Here is a 19825-nt window from a genome sequence, read left to right on the forward strand (position 1 = left end):
AGTTGTGATTGGACTTGTCTTTGCCTAATAGCATTTTGGAAAGCTTCTGCGCTATGTTCATTCCATTTGTAACGTTTTCTTATAGTATGTAGTTTGTTTGGCGTTTGTTCTTTGTGTCTGTGTGTTGATCTGTTTAGATAGGCTGTGATTCTGTTGTGGTCTGACAGGGGTGTTTGCGGGCTGACTGTGAAGGCTTTGAGCGATGCTAGGTTTATGTCCGTGATAAAGTAATCTACCGAGCTGTTTCCCAGGGATGAGCTGTATGTATATCTACCGAAGGAGTCCCCTCGGAGTCTACCGTTAACAATGTACAGACCCAGTGAGCGACAGAGCTGTAGCAGTTGTGACCCATGTTTGTTTGTTGTTTTGTCGTGATTGTATCTCGGGGGACATGTTGGGGAGCTGATGTTTCCCCCTCCTGGTAGGTGTTTGTTTCCCTGTGGGTTGAGGGTGTCAGGCCCTTGTCCTGTTCTGGCATTTAGGTCTCCACAGATTACAATGTGACCGTGTGCCTGGAAACGGCTGATATCCTCTTCTAGTGTGGGGAAAAAGTCCTCTGTATAGTAAGGGGATTCAATTGGGGGGATGTAGGTGGCACACAGGTAGACATTTTTTTCGGTTGTGGTAAGTTCCTTGTTTATTTCTAGCCAGATGGAAGATGTTCCAGTTTTGACTAGCTTAATGGCGTGGACTAGTTCTGATTTGTACCATATTAGCATACCTCCAGAGTCCCTTCCCTGGGTGACTCCTGCCAGCTTTGTAGATGCTACCACAAGTTCTCTGTAGCCAGTAGGACAGCCAGTGGGGCCGTCCCCTTTGTGCCATGTCTCTTGTAGAACAATGATGTCTATGTTTGCAATCTCTTTGGCAAAGTCTGTGGTTCTGCTCTTGATGCCAAGGGCAGTCGACCTCAAACCTTGTATATTCCAGGATGATATAGTGAGTGATTTGTACTCCATTGTTCACATTGTTGTTACATTCCAGGGGTTCTGCCCTGGGCCCATGCTGTGTAGAAATCCCTGAACATTTGCTCGATACTGTGTGTGCTTGGGATGGCTCTGGTCACCGCCTGTGCGTATGTGTATGGTTGGAGAGGGAGGGGGAGAGTGGGTGGTGGTGAGGCTGGTGCAAGAGTGTATGGGATGGACATCAGTGGTGTGGGTGTGCTGTGTGTGGGATGAGGTCTGGGTGGGGCAGTGAGGATAGGCCTCAGGGGTGTGGTTGGGCCACCCTGTTGTGTGGCATGGGGTCTGGATGGAGCGGAGAGGTGTCTAGGAGAGGGTCTGCTAGGTTGATAGGGGTGGTGACGTCTAGTAGAGTGTCCTCTGGGTGTAGGATGTTGTCCACGATGGTTGTGTGTGTAGGGTGTTGTGTCTGTAGGATAGTCGCGGTCGAGTGCTATGTCCTTCAGGCTCTTTGCAAAGGTTGGAATTTCAGCCTTGCGGATGTGTACCTCGTCGTGTAGGCTTCCCTTGTGTAGGGTTGGGTGTTCTGCGAAGTGGACCTTACTCTTCCTTGCACAGATTCTGGAGGTCTGTGCGTTGATTTCGTTGATGTAGTCGTATTCGACGTCGCCTCTGTGTAGCAGTGCCGAGATGACTACTTTTGCGTTGGGAAATGTTGAGGTGGCTTTCTCTATCATTCTCTTGGTAGACGTAACCATCTCGTAGTTTTCCTGTACCCACCACAATATGTTGAACGTTCATTTGCGCATGCGCAAACGACATAGTCCCGTTTGGACTTTTTAGGGCGTTAGGGAGAAATAACCAGGACTGCAAAATCGGACTTTTAGGGGAACCAGGACCTTCATAATCGGACGTTTAGGGGCTACTGACGGTTCTTCATTAAGTGACTAGTTGGGAGTGAGAATGTGTTGCTGTAAACTATGGTAGCCTACCTTAGTGGCGTAAACAGACATTTTGAGTGAAAGCGAAAAAGAAAGGGCATCTCGTGTGGTACGTGGAACCACAGACTGCCTAGTAGTGTGAGATTTATTACAGGCACAGCTTGTACGTCGTAATTGTATTTATTTCAATAGCCATATGCTGTCTGATGTTTCATAATATTCAACAGGTTGTTTTCTGCAAAACTACTGTAACAATTCAATACGACATAAATAAGTAGGCTACTACTATTCTTAATGTACCTGTACAGAAGATTGAAATACCACCTTGAACTGAGTATTATTCACTATCAGTCAGTGGACTCATCCAAAGTCACAGCTAAAATGCACTGTCTATGTTTTACGATTCTGCCTCATACGATTCAGCATACATGGCGTACAGTCTAAGGCATTGGTTCTCAAAGTGGGGTCCGGGGACCCCCAGGGGTACTTGAGGGGATACCAGGGGGTCCCCAGCTAAATGATTTATAGGAACCAAATGGACCCTTATGGGTCTGTAACTCTGAGAGTGTACAGATGGAACCAAATGGACCCTAACGGGTCCATTTGGTTCCATCTGTACACTCTCAGAGTTAAATTAACAATGATTTTACAATATGAATTGGGGTCCCAGAGATAGAAATGCCATTAAATGGGGGTATGTAGCCCCTAATGCATGTCAAACTGGGGGGTCCTTAAATTACAATGATTGAGAATCACTGCTAGAGCTGTAAAAAATCTTCTCTTATGGGGGTCCCTGGCATATCTTTTGAAATGGGGGTCCGCGGGCTAATAAGTGTCAATTTGGGGGTCCTTGACATGAAAAAGTTTGAGAACCACTGGTCTAAGGGTCATGTCAAGTCTTTATTATGAGGACACTCCTGCATGTTGGTAAGCGTTCTTATAGGCTGATCATTGTCATCTTTTAATGTTTTTCTTCTCATTCAGTTGATTATTCAGTGAGGCTGGTCGGTGGTTCAGACAACTGTTCGGGCAGAGTGGAGGTGTACTACGGTGACAGCTGGGGGACGGTGTGTGATAATGAGTGGGATCGATCCGATGCCGAGGTTGTGTGTAGACAGTTAGGCTGTGGAACGGATCGCGTGTCAGCACCAAGGAAAGCCCACTTCGGACAGGGTGTTGGAAACGTGTTGGATGGTTTCAGGTGTTCGGGCTATGAGTCACAGCTTTCGCAGTGCTACAATTGGGGGATTGGAATTAACCGCGGCTGTGGACACAGTCAAGATGCTGGTGTTGTTTGTACAGGTAAATATGAGTCTGAGCAATATGTGGTGGAAAAAGTGCTCAAATTCTTTACTTAAGTAAAAGTACCAATACTGCAATATAAAAATACTCTGTTACAAGTAAAAGTCCAGCATTCAAAATTTACTCGAGTAAAAGTACAAAAGTATTGGCTTCAAAATGTACTTCAAGTAACAAAAGTAAAAGTACTAAATATTTGAAAATAGCCGATCTACAAGCTCACAACGCGTCACATCGCGACGCGTTGTGAGCTTGTAGATTGGCTATTTTCAAATAGCCTAGGTTTAAAATAGGTTTAAAGTGGTTACTGTACAGTATGTTTCATTATATCATAATTTATATCTTAAAAGTAACTAGTAACTAAAATTTTCAAATAATTGTAGTGGAGTAAAAGTACAACATTTGCCTCTGAGATGTAGTGGAGTAGAAGTAAAAGTATTGGAAATTGGAAATACTCAAGTAAAGTACAAATACCTCAAAATTGTACTTAAGTACAGTACTTAAGTAAATGTACTTAGTTACTTTACACCACTGGTGAGCAATATGTGTGTTATCATCCTATCCTATATTAAAATTGACTAAAGGGAGGACGGGCCGGCGGCCTGGCCGGCCAGCTGGCGGGCGGACCTCTGACGTCACGCTCATGTCAGCATGACTCAGCCATAACCACATGAGGAGTTCCCAATGCAGCTACGCCCAATGCTGAGCTCATAGGACTAGATAGCACAATCCCTTAGATTAATCAGCACTTGGTATTGAGTGGGGTAGGGGTAAACACTTCACTGGGGTCTTAAGGTGGGCACCCTCCTTCATTGGTGTTTCGTTGATAGGCCCACGACACCTCCAAAGGGCTCAAAGGCAACACCTGGTGTCCCTGTTTTTTATCATCATCATTATCATCATCATCATCATCATCATCATCATCATCATCATCATCATCATTATCATCATCATCAGCCAGTATTTAAGTTCTACTGGCTGCTGGAATCAGAGAGTCAGCTTGTCTTTTTGTTTGGCTTCAGTTCAAATGTGGTCAGTGCCTCTCCACCAGAGCTACATGCCTCTTGGCATAATAGGATGAATGCATATTGTTCAGTCCATTGCCAATGTCCACCTTTCTTTTACTGACAAACTTTGAACATGCTATTTTCATTCACATTGGGAATCCAGGCTCCTACTGTTGCTAAAATGTCGGCAAAAACATTAAAAGTAGGCTACTGGTTCTAACCACTAGCACACTGGTCAAAACTAAAGCGAAAGTAAAAGTGGGCACTCTGAACTCTCAATGACCCCAATAGGCTCTATTCACAGCAGCCATATTATGAAGACATTCACAGGTGTTACCCATGATACTAATGAAGGCTCTGTTCCATTCTGGTCAAACAGAGTCAGGGTGCTGATATTGTGCATGTTGGCTCACTGTAAACACTCTGTTACACCAGTGGGTCTACAGTTGGGGTCCCTAATCTTCTCTTATGGGGGTCCCTGGCTTATGTTTTCAAATGGGGGTCTGTGGGCTGATGAGTGTCAATTTGGGGGGGACCTTGACATGAAGGCTACACTGTAAAAAACAAAACAAAACAAACAAACTGTAAACTGTAAATTAAAAAAACGTTCAAACGGGCACTTGCTTGTCCAGAGGGCGAAACCTAGAGTCTATCTGTGCACGTCTATCACTTACTCATTTATAGTTTTATGACAATATTATTATTTTTTTCCTTGGAAAAACTGCCTGAAGCATGACTCATCTCCTTTAAATTGGAAGGTAGCCCATAAAATGTTTTCACTGCCAGCAACTCAGACTGTGTCAAATGTCAGACTGTGTCGAAGTTAGCACTCAAATGAAGTGAGTGCTAACTTAAACCCTCTATACTTAGTAAAACTGACTGGAGTTGAAACTGTACTTGGTACGCTCTTTTTCACTCTACGCCAAATCCCTTCGACCAAAAATAGACAATCTTGTTTGCATGTTCTCCCCGTGTTCCCTAGGGTAGGTCACCCTCACAAAAACATGCAGTAATTCTGGTCACAATACGGCCTCCCCCTGGCCAGCCGGGGCGCCTGATGGAGGGGAAAGGAACTGGTTGGAATAACGTGTTCCTTCCACGCGCTACTTCCTACCGGGGAAACTCTCCTCTGTCAGGTGATAAGAAGGTCAGTTGGCTCTCATGCATCGAAGGAGGCATGAGCTCGGCCCTGGCCTCCCTAGGTTGGCAGAGGGAAGGTAGTGCCAAGGATTACATAGACAATTGGCACTGGGTGTAAAAAATGGGGTTACAAAATCGTGGGATAAAAATGGAGTTAAAAGATAAATAAATGCCAATCTACAAGCCCAAAACGCGTTGCAACGCGACACGTTGTGAGCTTGTGGATGAGCAATCTTTGGTGAACGTTCCCCTCAGAATAGCGACGCTATAGGGTTCAAGTGGTAAATAATACTGTTTCCATATACATTCATTGTTTGTGTATTCATTTCAGAGGAGAGTATCTGCATTAAGGCAAATGCACACTCATGTGGGGAATGTATCCAGGTCTCTGAAACGTGTGGATGGTGCACAGACGAAGTGAGTTCCATTGTTAAAGCTGACATTTCACTATTGTATCATAGATGTGATCGTTATTTTGTCTGTGAGTGATGTGTCTGCTATTTTTTTGTCGGGGGGGGGATTTTGAGCAATGGTATCAGCGCTGTCTAAGATGTGGTTCCTCGTCCAACTCTGTGATTTCTTATGTTTTATAATAGGCTAAGTATCATGTAGTTTAATAATCAAAAATATTAGGACTGTGGTTATTATATTTAAAGACTATATTATGTGACATAATATAAAGCCACTGATCAAAACAGTAGATTAGTACAATACTGCTTTTTATTACACATTTACGGAGGTGGGAATATGAGTTCAATTTGAGTCATCTCTTTTTATCTGAAACTGATGTGGTTCAAATGAATTGGCTGTCAACTGTGAATGTTGTGAATTTTGACATCACAGTGTTATTGTAGACTGGTATTTGTTTCCTGTTTGCCGAGCCTGACTGTACCTCTTTAGCTCCTGACATCAAAGCGAGTAACAGAGATGTCACTCGTTAGATTTTACACCTGGAAAAAAAGGCTGTCAGGAAAGTCTTGATAAATTACAGTATATGCCTGTTCATTTTTGTACACGTGATACAGCAGCCATTTTAACAGACAAGGCTTAACCACTTATGCCCTATTTCATACTTGTTGACGCAACACTGAAAATAGCCGATCTACAAAAAATAGGGCATACGTGGTTAATCGTGATTTAAAATGTCAGTTCTATAACTGTAGAGGCTCATCAACACAGTGTGAAAAAAGAAAGAAAAATAAACCTTATTATTCTAATTTATTTTGGATACTGTATTATCTGTATTTTATTTGTTTTGAAAGTCAGCAACTGTAATACAATGAAACCTCTAATTTACCAATGCCCATGTGATTTTATAAATCCATAGTGTTGTGGAATAACTTATACGCGTAATAATGGTGAAACCGTAATTGTTTTTTCTATGCACAGCAGCCATATTATCGCTTCCTTCACAGGTGTTACCAATGATACTAATGAAGGCTCTGTTCCATTTACTGTAGCACACTGTAGTACTCAGACCCTTTCATTTCCACGACCCCAATAACTCTGAGAGTGTACAAATGTAAGGGTCCATTTGGTTCCATTTGTACACTCTCAGAGTTACACATTTGGAAGCCCCTCAAGGAACCATGAGGGTCCCTGGTGTAACAGAGTGTTTCCAGTGAGCGAACATGCACAACATCAGCACCCTGTCTCTGTTTGACCAGAATGGAACAGAGCCTTCATTAGTATCATTGGCAACACCTGAGAATTTCTTCACAATATGGCTGCTGTGCATAGAGCCTATTAGGCGGCTGAATATATGAAAAAAAAGCACCTTACCCCAAAAGAATTTGAACAAAAGGTTTTTCAACTGTTTTTTGTTGTATGTGGTGTCCTGAATAACATACTAAAAGTTTACCAAAGTTTGCCCATTGGAAAGGTGTTATTTTCAAGATGGCGTCCAAGATGCCCCAAAAATCATTAAAACAGCCTAACTCCTTCATCATTTATCCTAGACAAATACTTTTTGTGTCTAACCCCATGTTTTGGGGGCCTGGGAATCCATTGGACTTGGTCCAAATTACAGAGATACAATTAGATAATTGTGAAATCCAATATTTTGTTTGTGACCCTATTAAAATCCTCTGAAATGGTCACCCGTTTCAAGTTAACTTAACTAATTATATAATAAATGTTCAACTACTTATATTTATTTTTTACTGGAACAAGGCTTCAAGATATCCTCAAAACACAACAAAACTAGTAGTCACAATTTGCAGTAATTCAGAAGGTAGTGGCAGAGAATATTGTCAGTTGATAGATAGTGTTGTTTTTAATATTGAAAGGTTTTGGATAGCTGTGGAACAAATTTAGCCCAAACTAGATTAATCTTTGACTATACACCCCAACCCCCAAACAATGTCTTGCATTATGAACCAATATCTCTGCACCCCTCCCCTTACTCACCCCACAGGAACTTCATAACTCCTCCCCCACATACACAAGAATATTTATTTTACTCGTGGATGCGCAGTGTCATCTTGTAGACACACGATTTTGAAAAAACATTAAATAGATATAGAACTTTTTAACACATTAGGAAGGCAATCAGTGTGAGTGTGCAAAGAGGGGAGGGGGTGGTTATGGAGGTTAGTGTAGAGCTGTCAGAACCGAGTATCTACTGGGTGCCTAGACAGAGGGGAGTATGAGGGGTGGGTCTGGTCTAGAGTTTAGTGGGCCTAGGGTTCCCCTCAGGTGAGTAGAGGGGAGTATGGGGGTCACTGGATTGCTCCCTGGGCACTTGGAGTGCAGAAGAGCAAAGTTAGGAGGAGGCAAGGAGACCCTGAGTTTCTGATCTCCCCCATGTCCGACGTGCAAAACCTCCAACAGAAATGATACGCAATTTCAACGAAGACAGTTCTGCAAACGACACATGAAATATAAACTTGTATCTTTGCCAGATCTCACTCCAAGTAGGCTTAGGGAGCCTGCGCTCTCCTCATTCTCAGCTCCTCCAAAAGCAACTTAGCATTTGGGATGCAAACAATTTCTAAGTCACGGCACGCTGGAGAACGGAGTGAGGAGGAGGCAGAAATTAAGGTATTGGAATTTAGCTAATGCGTAAGGCTGAGAGGAGTGTCCCTATGTCGCACTGGCTCACAGGAGAGTCGGTGGTGGCTGACCATTAATATTCCCAATGTTTTCACAATGTTTTCCTCTTTCTTACCCATACCCATATATTTGAGGTAATATTGAGTCTTAAGAGTATTTAAATTGTAACTTTAGAAATGTGCAGATACTATGTAGGCTATACATTTATACTGTATGTTGGTTGGTTTACTGTTGAGTGAGAAAACAATGTTGCACATAAAGCCAACCATCTGGGGACCCCAAAATCATTTGGGGGACCCCCAGTTTGGGAACGGGACACCTTTACAAACAAATTGGTGAAGACATTTCTCTGTAAGGAATTTCTTCCAAGATTTGTGTAATATTCCCAGTCTATCACTTGGTAGCCATGTTTTTACAAATGTCACAGTACCACCCAGTAATAATTAATGTATTCCTTATTGGTATCCAAATACTGTACATTTTTGAAGCTTCAACAGAATGTGAATTACATGATTAATTCACCAATCCTGGGCATTACAGTATGTAGAAAAGGGAGAAATGTCCAATGACATTGTTAAATATGCTTATAACCAATTGCTTTATAATATATAATTGTACTTATAATCACTTGCTTATAATTTATATATGCTAATTGGATTCATAGAGCACCAAAACATGGGGTTAGGCACCAAAATTACTTGTGTAGGGCAAATAATGAAGGAGTAATGGTCTTTTAAGGAACTGGTGGCGGCCATCTTGGAAATTTGACATTTCTAATGATCAGATTTCGGTAAACTTTTGATATGTTATTAAGTACACCTGATACTACAATAAACCATTGAGAAACCTTTTGTTCAAATTATTTTTGGGTCAAACCATATTTTCAGCCGCCTATATTGTTGCATCCCTACCCAGCAGACTGGTGGTAATTAACTGGTGAAGTTGTTTTATGTTGGTTATTATGATGTGATATATTTGAATTGAATTTCTCTTCTACATAAACAGTATTTCATTTGAACTTCAAAATCAATCTAATCGTTTTGATGAATGTTTGAGAAAAAGGATTATTCAGGTCATGTGGTGTCCTGGGAATTAGGGGTGTGCCGATACACTAATTTCACCAAACGATACGATACGATATTTGGCTCACAACTTCGATACGATATCGATACGATACGATGCGCACTTTTTTTTATTATGAAAATATATGGGGGAGGAAAAAAGTAAATGCAAACAAATAATTCTGTTTTTGCATTATTCAGACATGCAAACTTGTAGCTTTTCAGCTACAATAGCCGTTTTCAATCCAAATAGGGCAATAGTGTGACACCTGACCCGAAAAAACAACAACATGTTGTCACCCTTTTCACCTCGGGGCTGTTTGCATGCCTGATTATAATGATTGTAAAAAATATATATACATATATATCGGCACACCCCTAGAATTAGGCTGTTTTGACTCAGTGCACTGTCTCAGACTCTCTGTGCCTTGTAGGCTATCATATTCATGTGCATTCAATCTATACACATAATTAACCTTATTTGTATCTGTGTCTCTTTATGCTTGCTGTCCGAGAATAATGAATTGCATATCATTGATGTTGGATCCAAGAGTCGCATCTGTTGAACATTTCTGTGACTCCGTCCTTGTTTACAGTTTTCAAATAATGGAATGGAAATAATTTGTTTAATGAATGAAAACGTCATAGAGACAGAGTCTGTGAATTGGAGAAGTAAACACTATCCTCCTTTTCTTCTTGGCTTTTGCCTGCAGGCTCAAAATGTGAAAGAAACCTAATAGTCACACTTTGTGTCAAATGGCAACTGAAGTATTTTAAAAATAAATCCTGTATTGAATGGTTATTCCCTCTTTTTGATCAGATGGTCTAAATTCCTGAAAAACTGCAATGCAAATCATGTGATGACCAGCAGTGGTGGAAAGTAATCAAGTACATGTACTTAAGTACAAATTTGTACTTTACTTGAGTATTTCCAATTTACAATACTTTTACTTCTACTCCACTACATCTCAGAGGCAAATATTGTACTTTTACTCCACTACATTTACTTGAAAACTTTAGTTACTAGTTACTTTTCAGATATAAACTATGATATAATGAAACATACAATAACCACTTTTGCCCTATTTTATACATAGGCTATTTGAAAATAGCCGATCTACAAGCTCGATCTACAAGCTCTACGAGCTTGTAGATCTGCTATTTTCAAATATTTACTACTTTTACTTTTGGTACTTTAAGTACATTTTGATGCCAATACTTTTGTACTTATTTTCAAGTATTTTTTTTATTCTGGACTTATTTTTATATTGCAGTATTGGTACTTTTACTTAAGTAAAGAATTTGAGTACTTTTTCCACCACTGATGATGACCAATGATCTCTATTGACTTTGAACACTTTGTTTGGCCCTCACAGTGTCACTCTCTTCTTCCTCTCTGACAACAGAATTACCTCAACCAACAGAATGTCCAGGACCAGGACGAGTCGAGGTTGGCCCGTTGCGACGACCTGGCATCCCTGATAAAAAAGAACTGCGACGTGACCACGATCGAGAACCCACGCGGCAGCAAGGTTGTTGTCAGGGACAAACCTGTCACCAACCGCAACTTCCGCAAGAAGGACGTGGCTGAGAAACTAGACCCTGAACAGATCACTCAGATCCAGCCTCAGAAGCTCACCCTCACCCTCAGATCTGGTAAAGATGACATCATCTTTATCAGTCCCTTTGGGGACATTTGGCAGCAGAAAGCAGGGGCGTCACGGGCATTCACTGTGTGTACGTCACGACACCCTCACTCTCACAGATCCGTGATTTCATACCCCCCACTTTTTGAAAAAATAAATAAATATATATATATATATATTGTTTGATAATAAATCGGTAAAATCAGGCAAAAATAAGAATTAAATAACCTAACCCTAAAACCGAAATAAAGTAACCAAAACACGAAAAAAAACGAACAAAATCTGCCCAAAAAACGCAAAATTTTGAAAATACAAAATCTGTTTACATTTGACAGTTACAAATGATTTTCATGATTTTTCAAAAATAGCAGATCTACAAGCTCATAGCGCGGAGCTTGTATATCTGCTATTTTTGAATAGCCAAAGTGTAAAATAAGGGGTATAGTCCACCGAAAGTCAATCCCCCCCACCTTCTGAGAGCCCGTGACGTCCCTGGCAGAAAGTAATCGTTAGCAATACTAACAATAATGGTAATGCTAATGATAATAACAATGACAACTGGGCACTTTTCCAGCCAACAGCAAAATACTTCACAATAAAACAGAGGTGAAACATCTATTTAGATGTTTTTTGGAACAGACAATCCCAAGGGAATTGGGGAGCAGCACAGAGGAAGAAAATGGAGTGAGCTAAAATGAAAGTTAAATACTTCAATCAAGTATGCAGGTCATAAAGCATAAAGATCAGTTGGATTATGTTTGGCTTTCTGCACACTGTTTTTGAACAAAGTTTTCCCACATTATCAGTGTGTTAGAATAACAAAAGTCTAGATGAGTTGGGATGAAGGAGAAAAATACAAATCTGTAATTCTCAAAAATGTCTTTTAATGCAAGATCAAAGTCAAAAAATAATATTTTTAGAAGGACAGAGGCAGTAGTTAACAGTGGTTGTCTTTGGGAGATATGTCAGTAAATAGCATACATCGCTCTCCGACCAGGTGAGCCTCAGACCTTCTCTCTGAAGTTCAAGCGTGCCGAGGACTACCCCATCGACCTGTACTACTTGATGGACCTGTCCTTCTCCAATGAGGACGATCTGGAGAACGCCAAGAACCTGGGAACCGACCTCAAGAGGGAAATGCAGGAGATCACCTCTGACTTCAGGATCGGTAGGAGTTTCACTAAATGAAATTAGATGAAATAGTTTTTTTTTTTATCAAGAAATGTAATCGGCGAGCCTACTAGTTCAAACATGTGATGGCCATAAATCATTGATACAAAATTTTCTCTTTCTTATATGTAACCTGCTTTCACCCCAGCATATATTCCAGCAGGAGAAATGTCTTCTACAGTACGTCAGTACAATATCTTGCAAACACAGTAGCTCTGAAAACACAATCCTTTGTTGTTCTTAGGGTTCGGTTCCTTTGTGGACAACAACAGCACCACGCCCACCGGGCTCCTCAACCCCTGCACAGGCAATCAGGACTGCACCCGCCCCTTCAGCTACAAGAACGTCCTGAGCCTCACCAAGGAAGGAGACGAGTTCAACAAGCTGGTCAGTCAGCAGCAGATCTCAGGGAACCTGGACTCTCCTGAGGGAGGCTTAATTGACGCCATCATGCAGGTGGCTGTCTGCGAGGTGAGAAGGATTCAGTTACACACTGGAGTATGTAGTTGGTTGGACTGCATTAGCTAAGCTACACACTATTGCCCTCTGTTTGTCGGACTTGAACTCTAAATTAAGCGTCTGTCTGTCTCGGTCCTGTTAGAAACAAATCGGCTGGAGGAACGTGACTCGTCTGCTGGTGATCTCCACCGACGCTGGTTTCCACTTCGCCGGAGATGGCAAGCTGGGTGGCATCGTCCTGCCCAGCGATGGCAAATGTCACCTGGAGAACAACGTGTACACCATGAGCCACTACTATGTATGTGTTTCATACCGGAGTATAGTTTTTGTAAACAAGTTATTCTTACCTAAAATATAATGGACACTTCAGTTCTTTCTCACGATTTCTGTGTTTTCATTGGTGTTATTTATATGCGCTGAGTGTTTGGCTTGTTCCCTTATTGATTTCGTTATTTTATTCATTTCATTATTTTTAAATAACAGGACTACCCCTCCACTGCACACTTGGTGCAGAAGCTGAGTGATCACAACATCCAGACAATCTTTGCCGTCACAGAGGATTTCCAGCCCGTTTACAAGGTAAAGCTGTCATCTTTATGTAGAACTTGTTTCCCACTCTTGAGACTTCATAGTCATCCAATGATTATAGACTTGTGTGATATCGCAAAGAAGTTGATGTGATCAAATGTCATGTTCTGTCCCTTACAGGAGTTGAAGAATCTCATCCCCAAGTCGGCTGTGGGAACTCTGTCCTCCAACTCCAGTAACGTCATCAAGCTCATTATTGATGCTTACAATGTGAGTTGAACGGTAGTGTGTTCACATGTTCAAGGAACATGTTTAGCGCTTTTCTAGACAAAGTTACAAAGTCCTTTTACAGAACATGTTAAAAATAGCAGGGTGGCATTCTACACTAAAATCAAAAGGCTTGGCTAGTTCGACACGCTATGCTCCTTAGCTTCAATGGTAAATGCAGGGAATGCATGAACCTGACCTCAGGATGCTGCTAATAGTACCTTCTTCAGAACTGGTCCATTGATAAATACGCAACTACCAATGGAGAAAGTTTTCCTCACAGCGGAACAACTTGTTGCTGGATGAAAAACAATTGTTAATAAAAAGTATCATTTAACCTCTCTCTGTATTCTAGTCTCTGTCATCTGAAGTGATCCTGGAGAACAGCAGGCTGCCTGAGGGAGTCTCCATCACGTACAAAGCCATCTGTAAGAACGGTGTGGTGGGGACCGGGGACAATGGGAGGAAGTGCTCCAACATCTCCATTGGAGATGAGGTATTAATTCATCTTAACAACAGAAAGAATTGGAAGAACTCAAGATTGCATTGTAAAAACAACAACTCGGGATGTTTGTCTGAAATGTGAAAAGAAACTTAGTGTATTTTTTTTTTCTCTAAATTTTTATCCCACGATTTTGTAACCCTATTTTTAACACCCAGTGCCAATTGTCTATGTAATCCTGGGCACTACCTTCCCTCTGCCAACCTAGGGAGGCCAGGGCCGAGCTCATGCCTCCTTTAATGCATGAGAGCCAACTGACCTTCTTGTCACCTGACAGAGGAGAGTTTCCCTGGTTGGACGTAGCGCGTGGAAGGAACACGTTATTCCAACCAGTTCCCTTCCCCTCCATCAGGCGCCCCGGCTGGCCAGGGGGAGGTAGTATAGTGACCAGGATTACTGCATGTTTTTGTGGGTATTAACTACCCTAGGAGACACGGGGAGAACATGCAAACTCCACACAGAAAGGCCCTTTCGCCAACCCTAGGGTATGGGCGCTGATGACGCAGAGGAGAGAACACGCCCACAGCGTCCCCTGTGGGAATCGGACCTTCTAGCTGTGAGGCGACAGCGCTACCGACTGCGCCACCGTGCCCCTGAAATTTAGTGTAGGCTAATGACGCTTTAATATTCCTCTGTTTCGCAGGTGTACTTTGAGATTTCCGTGGAGTCCCAGAAGTGTCCGTCTCACGGCAAAGCAGAGAGCATTAAGATCAAGCCCCTGGGATTCACTGAGGAGGTGGAGATCGTGCTCAAGTTCATCTGCGACTGTCAGTGCTCCAAAGGAGGAGAGCCCAACAGCCTGATATGCCACGAAGGCAACGGAACCTTTGAATGTGGAGCCTGCAAGTAAGAATGAAGGCAAAAGTGCCACTCTTATGTTTCTTGCTCACTGATAGCCCATTGATCTGGAAAGATGATAGGACCACCTGACCATATTCCTTGAAATATACAGACCAACTGAATCCCGGTTAAAGTTGTCTCAGGGCTATCATAGGGCGGTTTCACACTATGGTCCCGGGTGCGCACCCTGGACCACTTGGCTGATGTTGTGGTAGTGTGAACGTAGCGAACCGTTCGCCGTAACGCATCACGTTCCGTACCCGAAACCACCTTAGGAGGTAGTCTTGGGTCCGATTGCTGCGGAGTCGGGAACGGAACGCGGCAGTGGGTACATACACACATCTCCGTTTGCTGGCGTAAAACGGGTTGCAACGAAACGGAAGCTCTTGTTCCGGATCCGGCCATTTCTGTCTGTTACTCAATGAAAAGCAGAACACGGATGTGCCTTTTCCGGACCGGATCGCGTCCGTTTTTCCGTTTCTTTTTTAACATGGGAGTGGATGGGACTTCCGGCCGTTCGTTCGGTCGCAAACGGAGATGTCTGTATGTACCCAGTGTGAATCCATCCGTTCCAAGAGAAGGAAGTGGACTGCTAATCATATATCATTTATATATTTTTATAATGACGCATTATTTTAGCTGGGTTATACCTTCTCATAGTTATACTTGAATGTTGACAAGAAATAATAATCCTGCTAGTGTTTGAGTAGCGCGAGCCGTGAAAAATAATAAACAAAAAACACATGTGTGGCGAACGTATTTATAAGAATAAATACACCAAGGATTAGTCTGTGACGTCACTGCTAAATTACCAAGGATGCGTCCGTGTCGCCAATATCATTATTGGCGACACGTTAACAGACGACAGTACATTTCGAGGTTTCAAAGACCAGTGCACACACTGCTTTGGTTGTGTATTGTTGATCTGTTGTTATTATAACGCAAGACAACGTCAGGAACACAGTCAAACTTTATTATTCACTCTAGAATGACTTTTCTTCTGTGAATGACATTCTCTCTCCCAAAGCACCATAGTCTACAGCGCCCCCATGAGGCACCTATTTACCATTACTGTTAAATGAAATGGTCTCGAGTCTTGGCCACTGTGAATGCTGGCCAACCAAACGTTCCCGGGAACGCTTCGATTCAAACGGACCCAGTGTGAAGCCGCCCTTAATAGATTGGTTTTACATTGTTTTTTTTGTAACTTATTTTCCAGGTAGAAAATTCAACAAACAAAAAGACAAATATGAGAATGACACATACACAGAAAAATTAAATGAAATGAAAATAAACTAGAAAAGTTGCTCCTCGTAGCACAGGTCTCCGCCAGGTCAGGTAGGTTATTGTGGCCTCCTGGTGGTGCTATAATAGGCCAATGTGAAAAGGGTGCGATTTGTTCAAGGGCTTTTCACTGCAGTCGGACACTGCATTCATGATTTGAGGCATTTTGTTCCAAAAAGATGTTTTGCAAAATTAGACCTGCTGGTGGCGCTATAACAGGCCAATGTGAAAAGGGTGGCATTTCTTCCTCGGCCTAATAGAAATGTCTGTGTTCATGATTTGAGGCATTTTGTTCAAAATGGACCAATCCTGCAAACTTTGGAAGCCAATCTTAGAAAATCAGGATGGAATATGGGAAATTGGATAAATCTGTGTTGATCACATGACTATAGAGATAATGTGTACCGATTTGTGTGACGTTTGGTCAAAATCTGTAGGAGTAGTATCAATAAATGTTTTTTTGCACATATCTGCCTCCTGGTGGCGCTATAACAGGCCAATCTGAAAAATTGGGCCAGAGGTTCTGAATTGGCATCCAGGGAGTGTGCGTGCATAGTTTCGCAGCGGCCGGGCCAACGGTACCAGAGATTAGCTGCTAACAGACGGACGGACGGACGGACACACGGACGGACGGACAGGGGACAAAACATACTCTCTCGCCATGCCATTCGGCCTGGCGGAGACAATAAATAAAGTAAAGGCAAACAAAAAGACATAAAAAATTGTGTTGAGGTGGACGTTAAAACACAAGGGTTAACATATTAACGGATTACAGTCTTTTCTTTTATTTATTTATCAATAAATCAATGAGTTACATTTCTCATCAAACAGTAAGAAGTCTATTTCTTCCAGTTCTTCGCATATTGTTCCGCTCTCAGCCTAAGAGAGAAGGTCAGATTCTCCATAGAGTCTACAGTATCTTGGTTTTACATTGTGCATATAACATAAGTATAACTCACTTAATCTCATGTCAATGGTGATGTCTTGGTTTTGTAGTCTTTTCCATTAGAAAAAAGGTCCAGTATTTGTCCTTCTGGTCTCTGTTATGTTATGTTATGTCTTGTAAATATGAACTGGTACAGTATACAGTATGTCCTGGTGGTGTCTCTTATTATGTAAACGTGTCTTGTAAATATGAACTGGTACAATCCTGGGGTTTTTGTTATGTTGTCCCATGTGTCTTGTAGTATTTGACTTTGACTCGTCTCGAGTTGTCTGTCATTCATTCTATAATAGTGAACGTGAGGCTACATTTCCTTGTATATATTTAAGATTGTATTATGTTCTGGTCTGCTCTATGCTCTCGTATGTAACTTGTGTGTATTTAATTTTGTTCTTTCAGGTGTAATGAGGGTCGTATTGGCAGGCTGTGCGAATGCAGTAACTACGGGGTGGATGTGGACTATCTGCCAGATCTGGACGACTACTGCCGCAAAGACAACGGCAGAGATATCTGCAGCAACAATGGAGACTGTGTCTGTGGCACATGTGAGTGTAAGAAACTGGACAACCCTACCGAGAGATACAGTGGCAAGTTCTGCGAGTGTGACAACTTCAACTGTGACCGCTCCAACAACAAGCTCTGTGGAGGTGAGCCGCCTGGACTGCTTTGTGCGACTCCTTTTTTTTGCCATGGTTTGCTTTGGAACACTCCTCACCTCTCCTCTCCTCTGCTTGTGTCTCTCCTCTTTCAGGACATGGACGCTGTGAGTGCAGAGTGTGCGTCTGTGACGCCGGCTACACCGGAAGTGGCTGTGACTGTTCCCTGGACCAGTCCCCCTGTCTGGCCAAGAATGGACAGATCTGTAATGGCCGTGGGGTCTGTGACTGTGGCGTCTGCAGGTGCACCAACCCCAAGTTCCAGGGCACCACCTGTGAGATCTGTCCCACCTGCCCTGGAGCCTGCACGGAGCACAAGTGAGTCTCCATATCCTGGCAGATTGGATGACAAGATGGCATTTACTGCCAAAATCCCAGTCAGAATAATGTCCCACGTCAAGAAAATAGCTATATTTCATATGTTTCAGAATGTAGAATTCTAGCAGCTTTCAGGAAAATATAAATGAGAAAGTACATTTTGAGTGGCCACAATAAATAAACCACCAGCTCGGTGGCGTTGCACGGTCTGCCCTGAGATTTGGAGTAAGTAAGTAAGTAAGGGGTTCAATTGTGCTTGACAATGTGTCACAAAAGTGATGTTCAGGTTCCCGTACCCAGCACTGTCTGGTATGTTCCGGTGCTTTCCCCTCCCTCCCTCTGCACCAAAGACCTATAAACGCTCTTTTGTGCATTTACTGTATACATTTTGGGCCATATGTGCCCTCCCGCAGGCTGATACTTTAGGCTGGGTTTACTGATATCTTGTTAATTCAATTAAAAATACGAAAACATCTTTCTCTCTCCACAGGGACTGTGTCCAGTGCCGGGCGTTTGAGATCGGTGAGAAGAGGGACACATGCCAGCGAGACTGCAGCTACTTCAACCTGATCAAGGTGAAGGGCCGCGACGGGCTTCCCCAGCCCTACGACCACAGCTTCCCCCTGGTCCACTGTAAGGAACGCGACGCCAACGGCTGCTGGTTCTACTACACCTTAATTTCATTTTTCTACGCTCCGGAACGACGGAACGATGGCACCAAGGAGGTCATCGTGGTGGAAACGCCGGGTGAGTGCCGGTGGCCAAGGCATTATGGAAAATGTAGGCATGTTTGACGCAGATAGCAGATTTGCAAGCTAGCATAGTTATATACTGGACGATACCGCATTGGCTGGGTTGCTGGTCATTGGAGCAACGTGTCAACGGTTGCGGAATATAAGGATAATAGGCTCTATGCACAGCCAAATGGACCCTCCCGGGTGCATTTGGTTCCATTTGTACACTCTCAGAGTTATGGGGGGTCCTTGAAATCAAAAAGTTTGAGAACCACTGTGCTACACTAAATGGAACAGCGCCTTCATTAGTATCATCTGCGAAGGAAGCAAGGAAGGGGCCCAATTTCTGTCCAATATGGCTGCTGTGCATAGAGCCTATTCCTTTAACAGGTCCGTTCATGAAAGTCCTTGCGGTATTGTTTCCAATGAGGGCCTGTGAGCAATTAGGGGTTAAGAGTCTTGCGCAGGGACAAATTTCATTTCATCGACACATTTGCTGGCCTGGCCAGGAATCGTACCTGGAGCAACCAGGGCCTCTGGCTCCCTAGGTGGGCTCACTAACCACTCAGCTATGGCCGCCCCCGAGGTGGTGCCGCTATATTGGTTAGAGCAAGCTGTGACTCCTAATAATAATAATAATACCTGGGATTTATATAGCGCTTTTCTGAGTACTCAAAGTCGCTTTACAAGGCTAAACTAAGTGGAACAAAATCAAAACAAAACAACTTTAATGAGAAAGTACAGAGAATAAAAAGTTAAAAGGCTACAGAAGGCCAGGGAAGTTGAGACTAGGGTGGTAGGAGAACAATTAGGTGGGGAAAGCGGTTCTGAAGAGGTGGGTTTTGAGGGAGGTTTTGAACACGGCAAGGGTGGGGGCGGTTTTGATGTGAGGTGGAAGTGGGTTCCAGAGGGTGGGTGCTGCAACGGAGAATGCCCTATCACCCCAGGTGCGCTTTGTTTTTTTGGTGGGGAATTTGAGGAGGTTGGCATCGCTGGATCTGAGCGAACGGGTGGGAACGTGGTTGTGAAGGAGGTCGGAGATGTATTGGGGTGCCTGGTGGTTGAGGGCTT

At 42.9% G+C, this 19825-nt stretch overlaps 1 protein-coding gene across 1 annotated transcript in view; it reads left to right on the plus strand.

Annotated features, from left to right (window-relative positions):
• The window catches only part of LOC311061587 (integrin beta-1-like), a gene marked incomplete at both ends in the record, with an annotated part of 30263 nt that extends 11449 nt beyond the window's left edge, over positions 1-18814 (plus strand). The window contains 12 exons of the mRNA XM_084080273.1: positions 5624-5709; positions 10832-11063; positions 12051-12221; positions 12468-12694; positions 12825-12980; positions 13166-13261; positions 13391-13480; positions 13833-13973; positions 14623-14825; positions 17446-17693; positions 17798-18020; positions 18511-18814. Of these exons, the coding sequence (XP_083936399.1) occupies positions 5624-5709; positions 10832-11063; positions 12051-12221; positions 12468-12694; positions 12825-12980; positions 13166-13261; positions 13391-13480; positions 13833-13973; positions 14623-14825; positions 17446-17693; positions 17798-18020; positions 18511-18814 (2177 nt within the window). The remainder of the gene's footprint in view (positions 1-5623; positions 5710-10831; positions 11064-12050; positions 12222-12467; positions 12695-12824; positions 12981-13165; positions 13262-13390; positions 13481-13832; positions 13974-14622; positions 14826-17445; positions 17694-17797; positions 18021-18510) is intronic.
• Positions 18815-19825: the final 1011 nt, after the last annotated feature.

This window comes from Gymnoscopelus microlampas (genome assembly GCF_963454915.1).
Source record: "Gymnoscopelus microlampas genome assembly, chromosome: 15".
NCBI classification, from domain to species: Eukaryota; Metazoa; Chordata; class Actinopteri; order Myctophiformes; family Myctophidae; genus Gymnoscopelus; species Gymnoscopelus microlampas.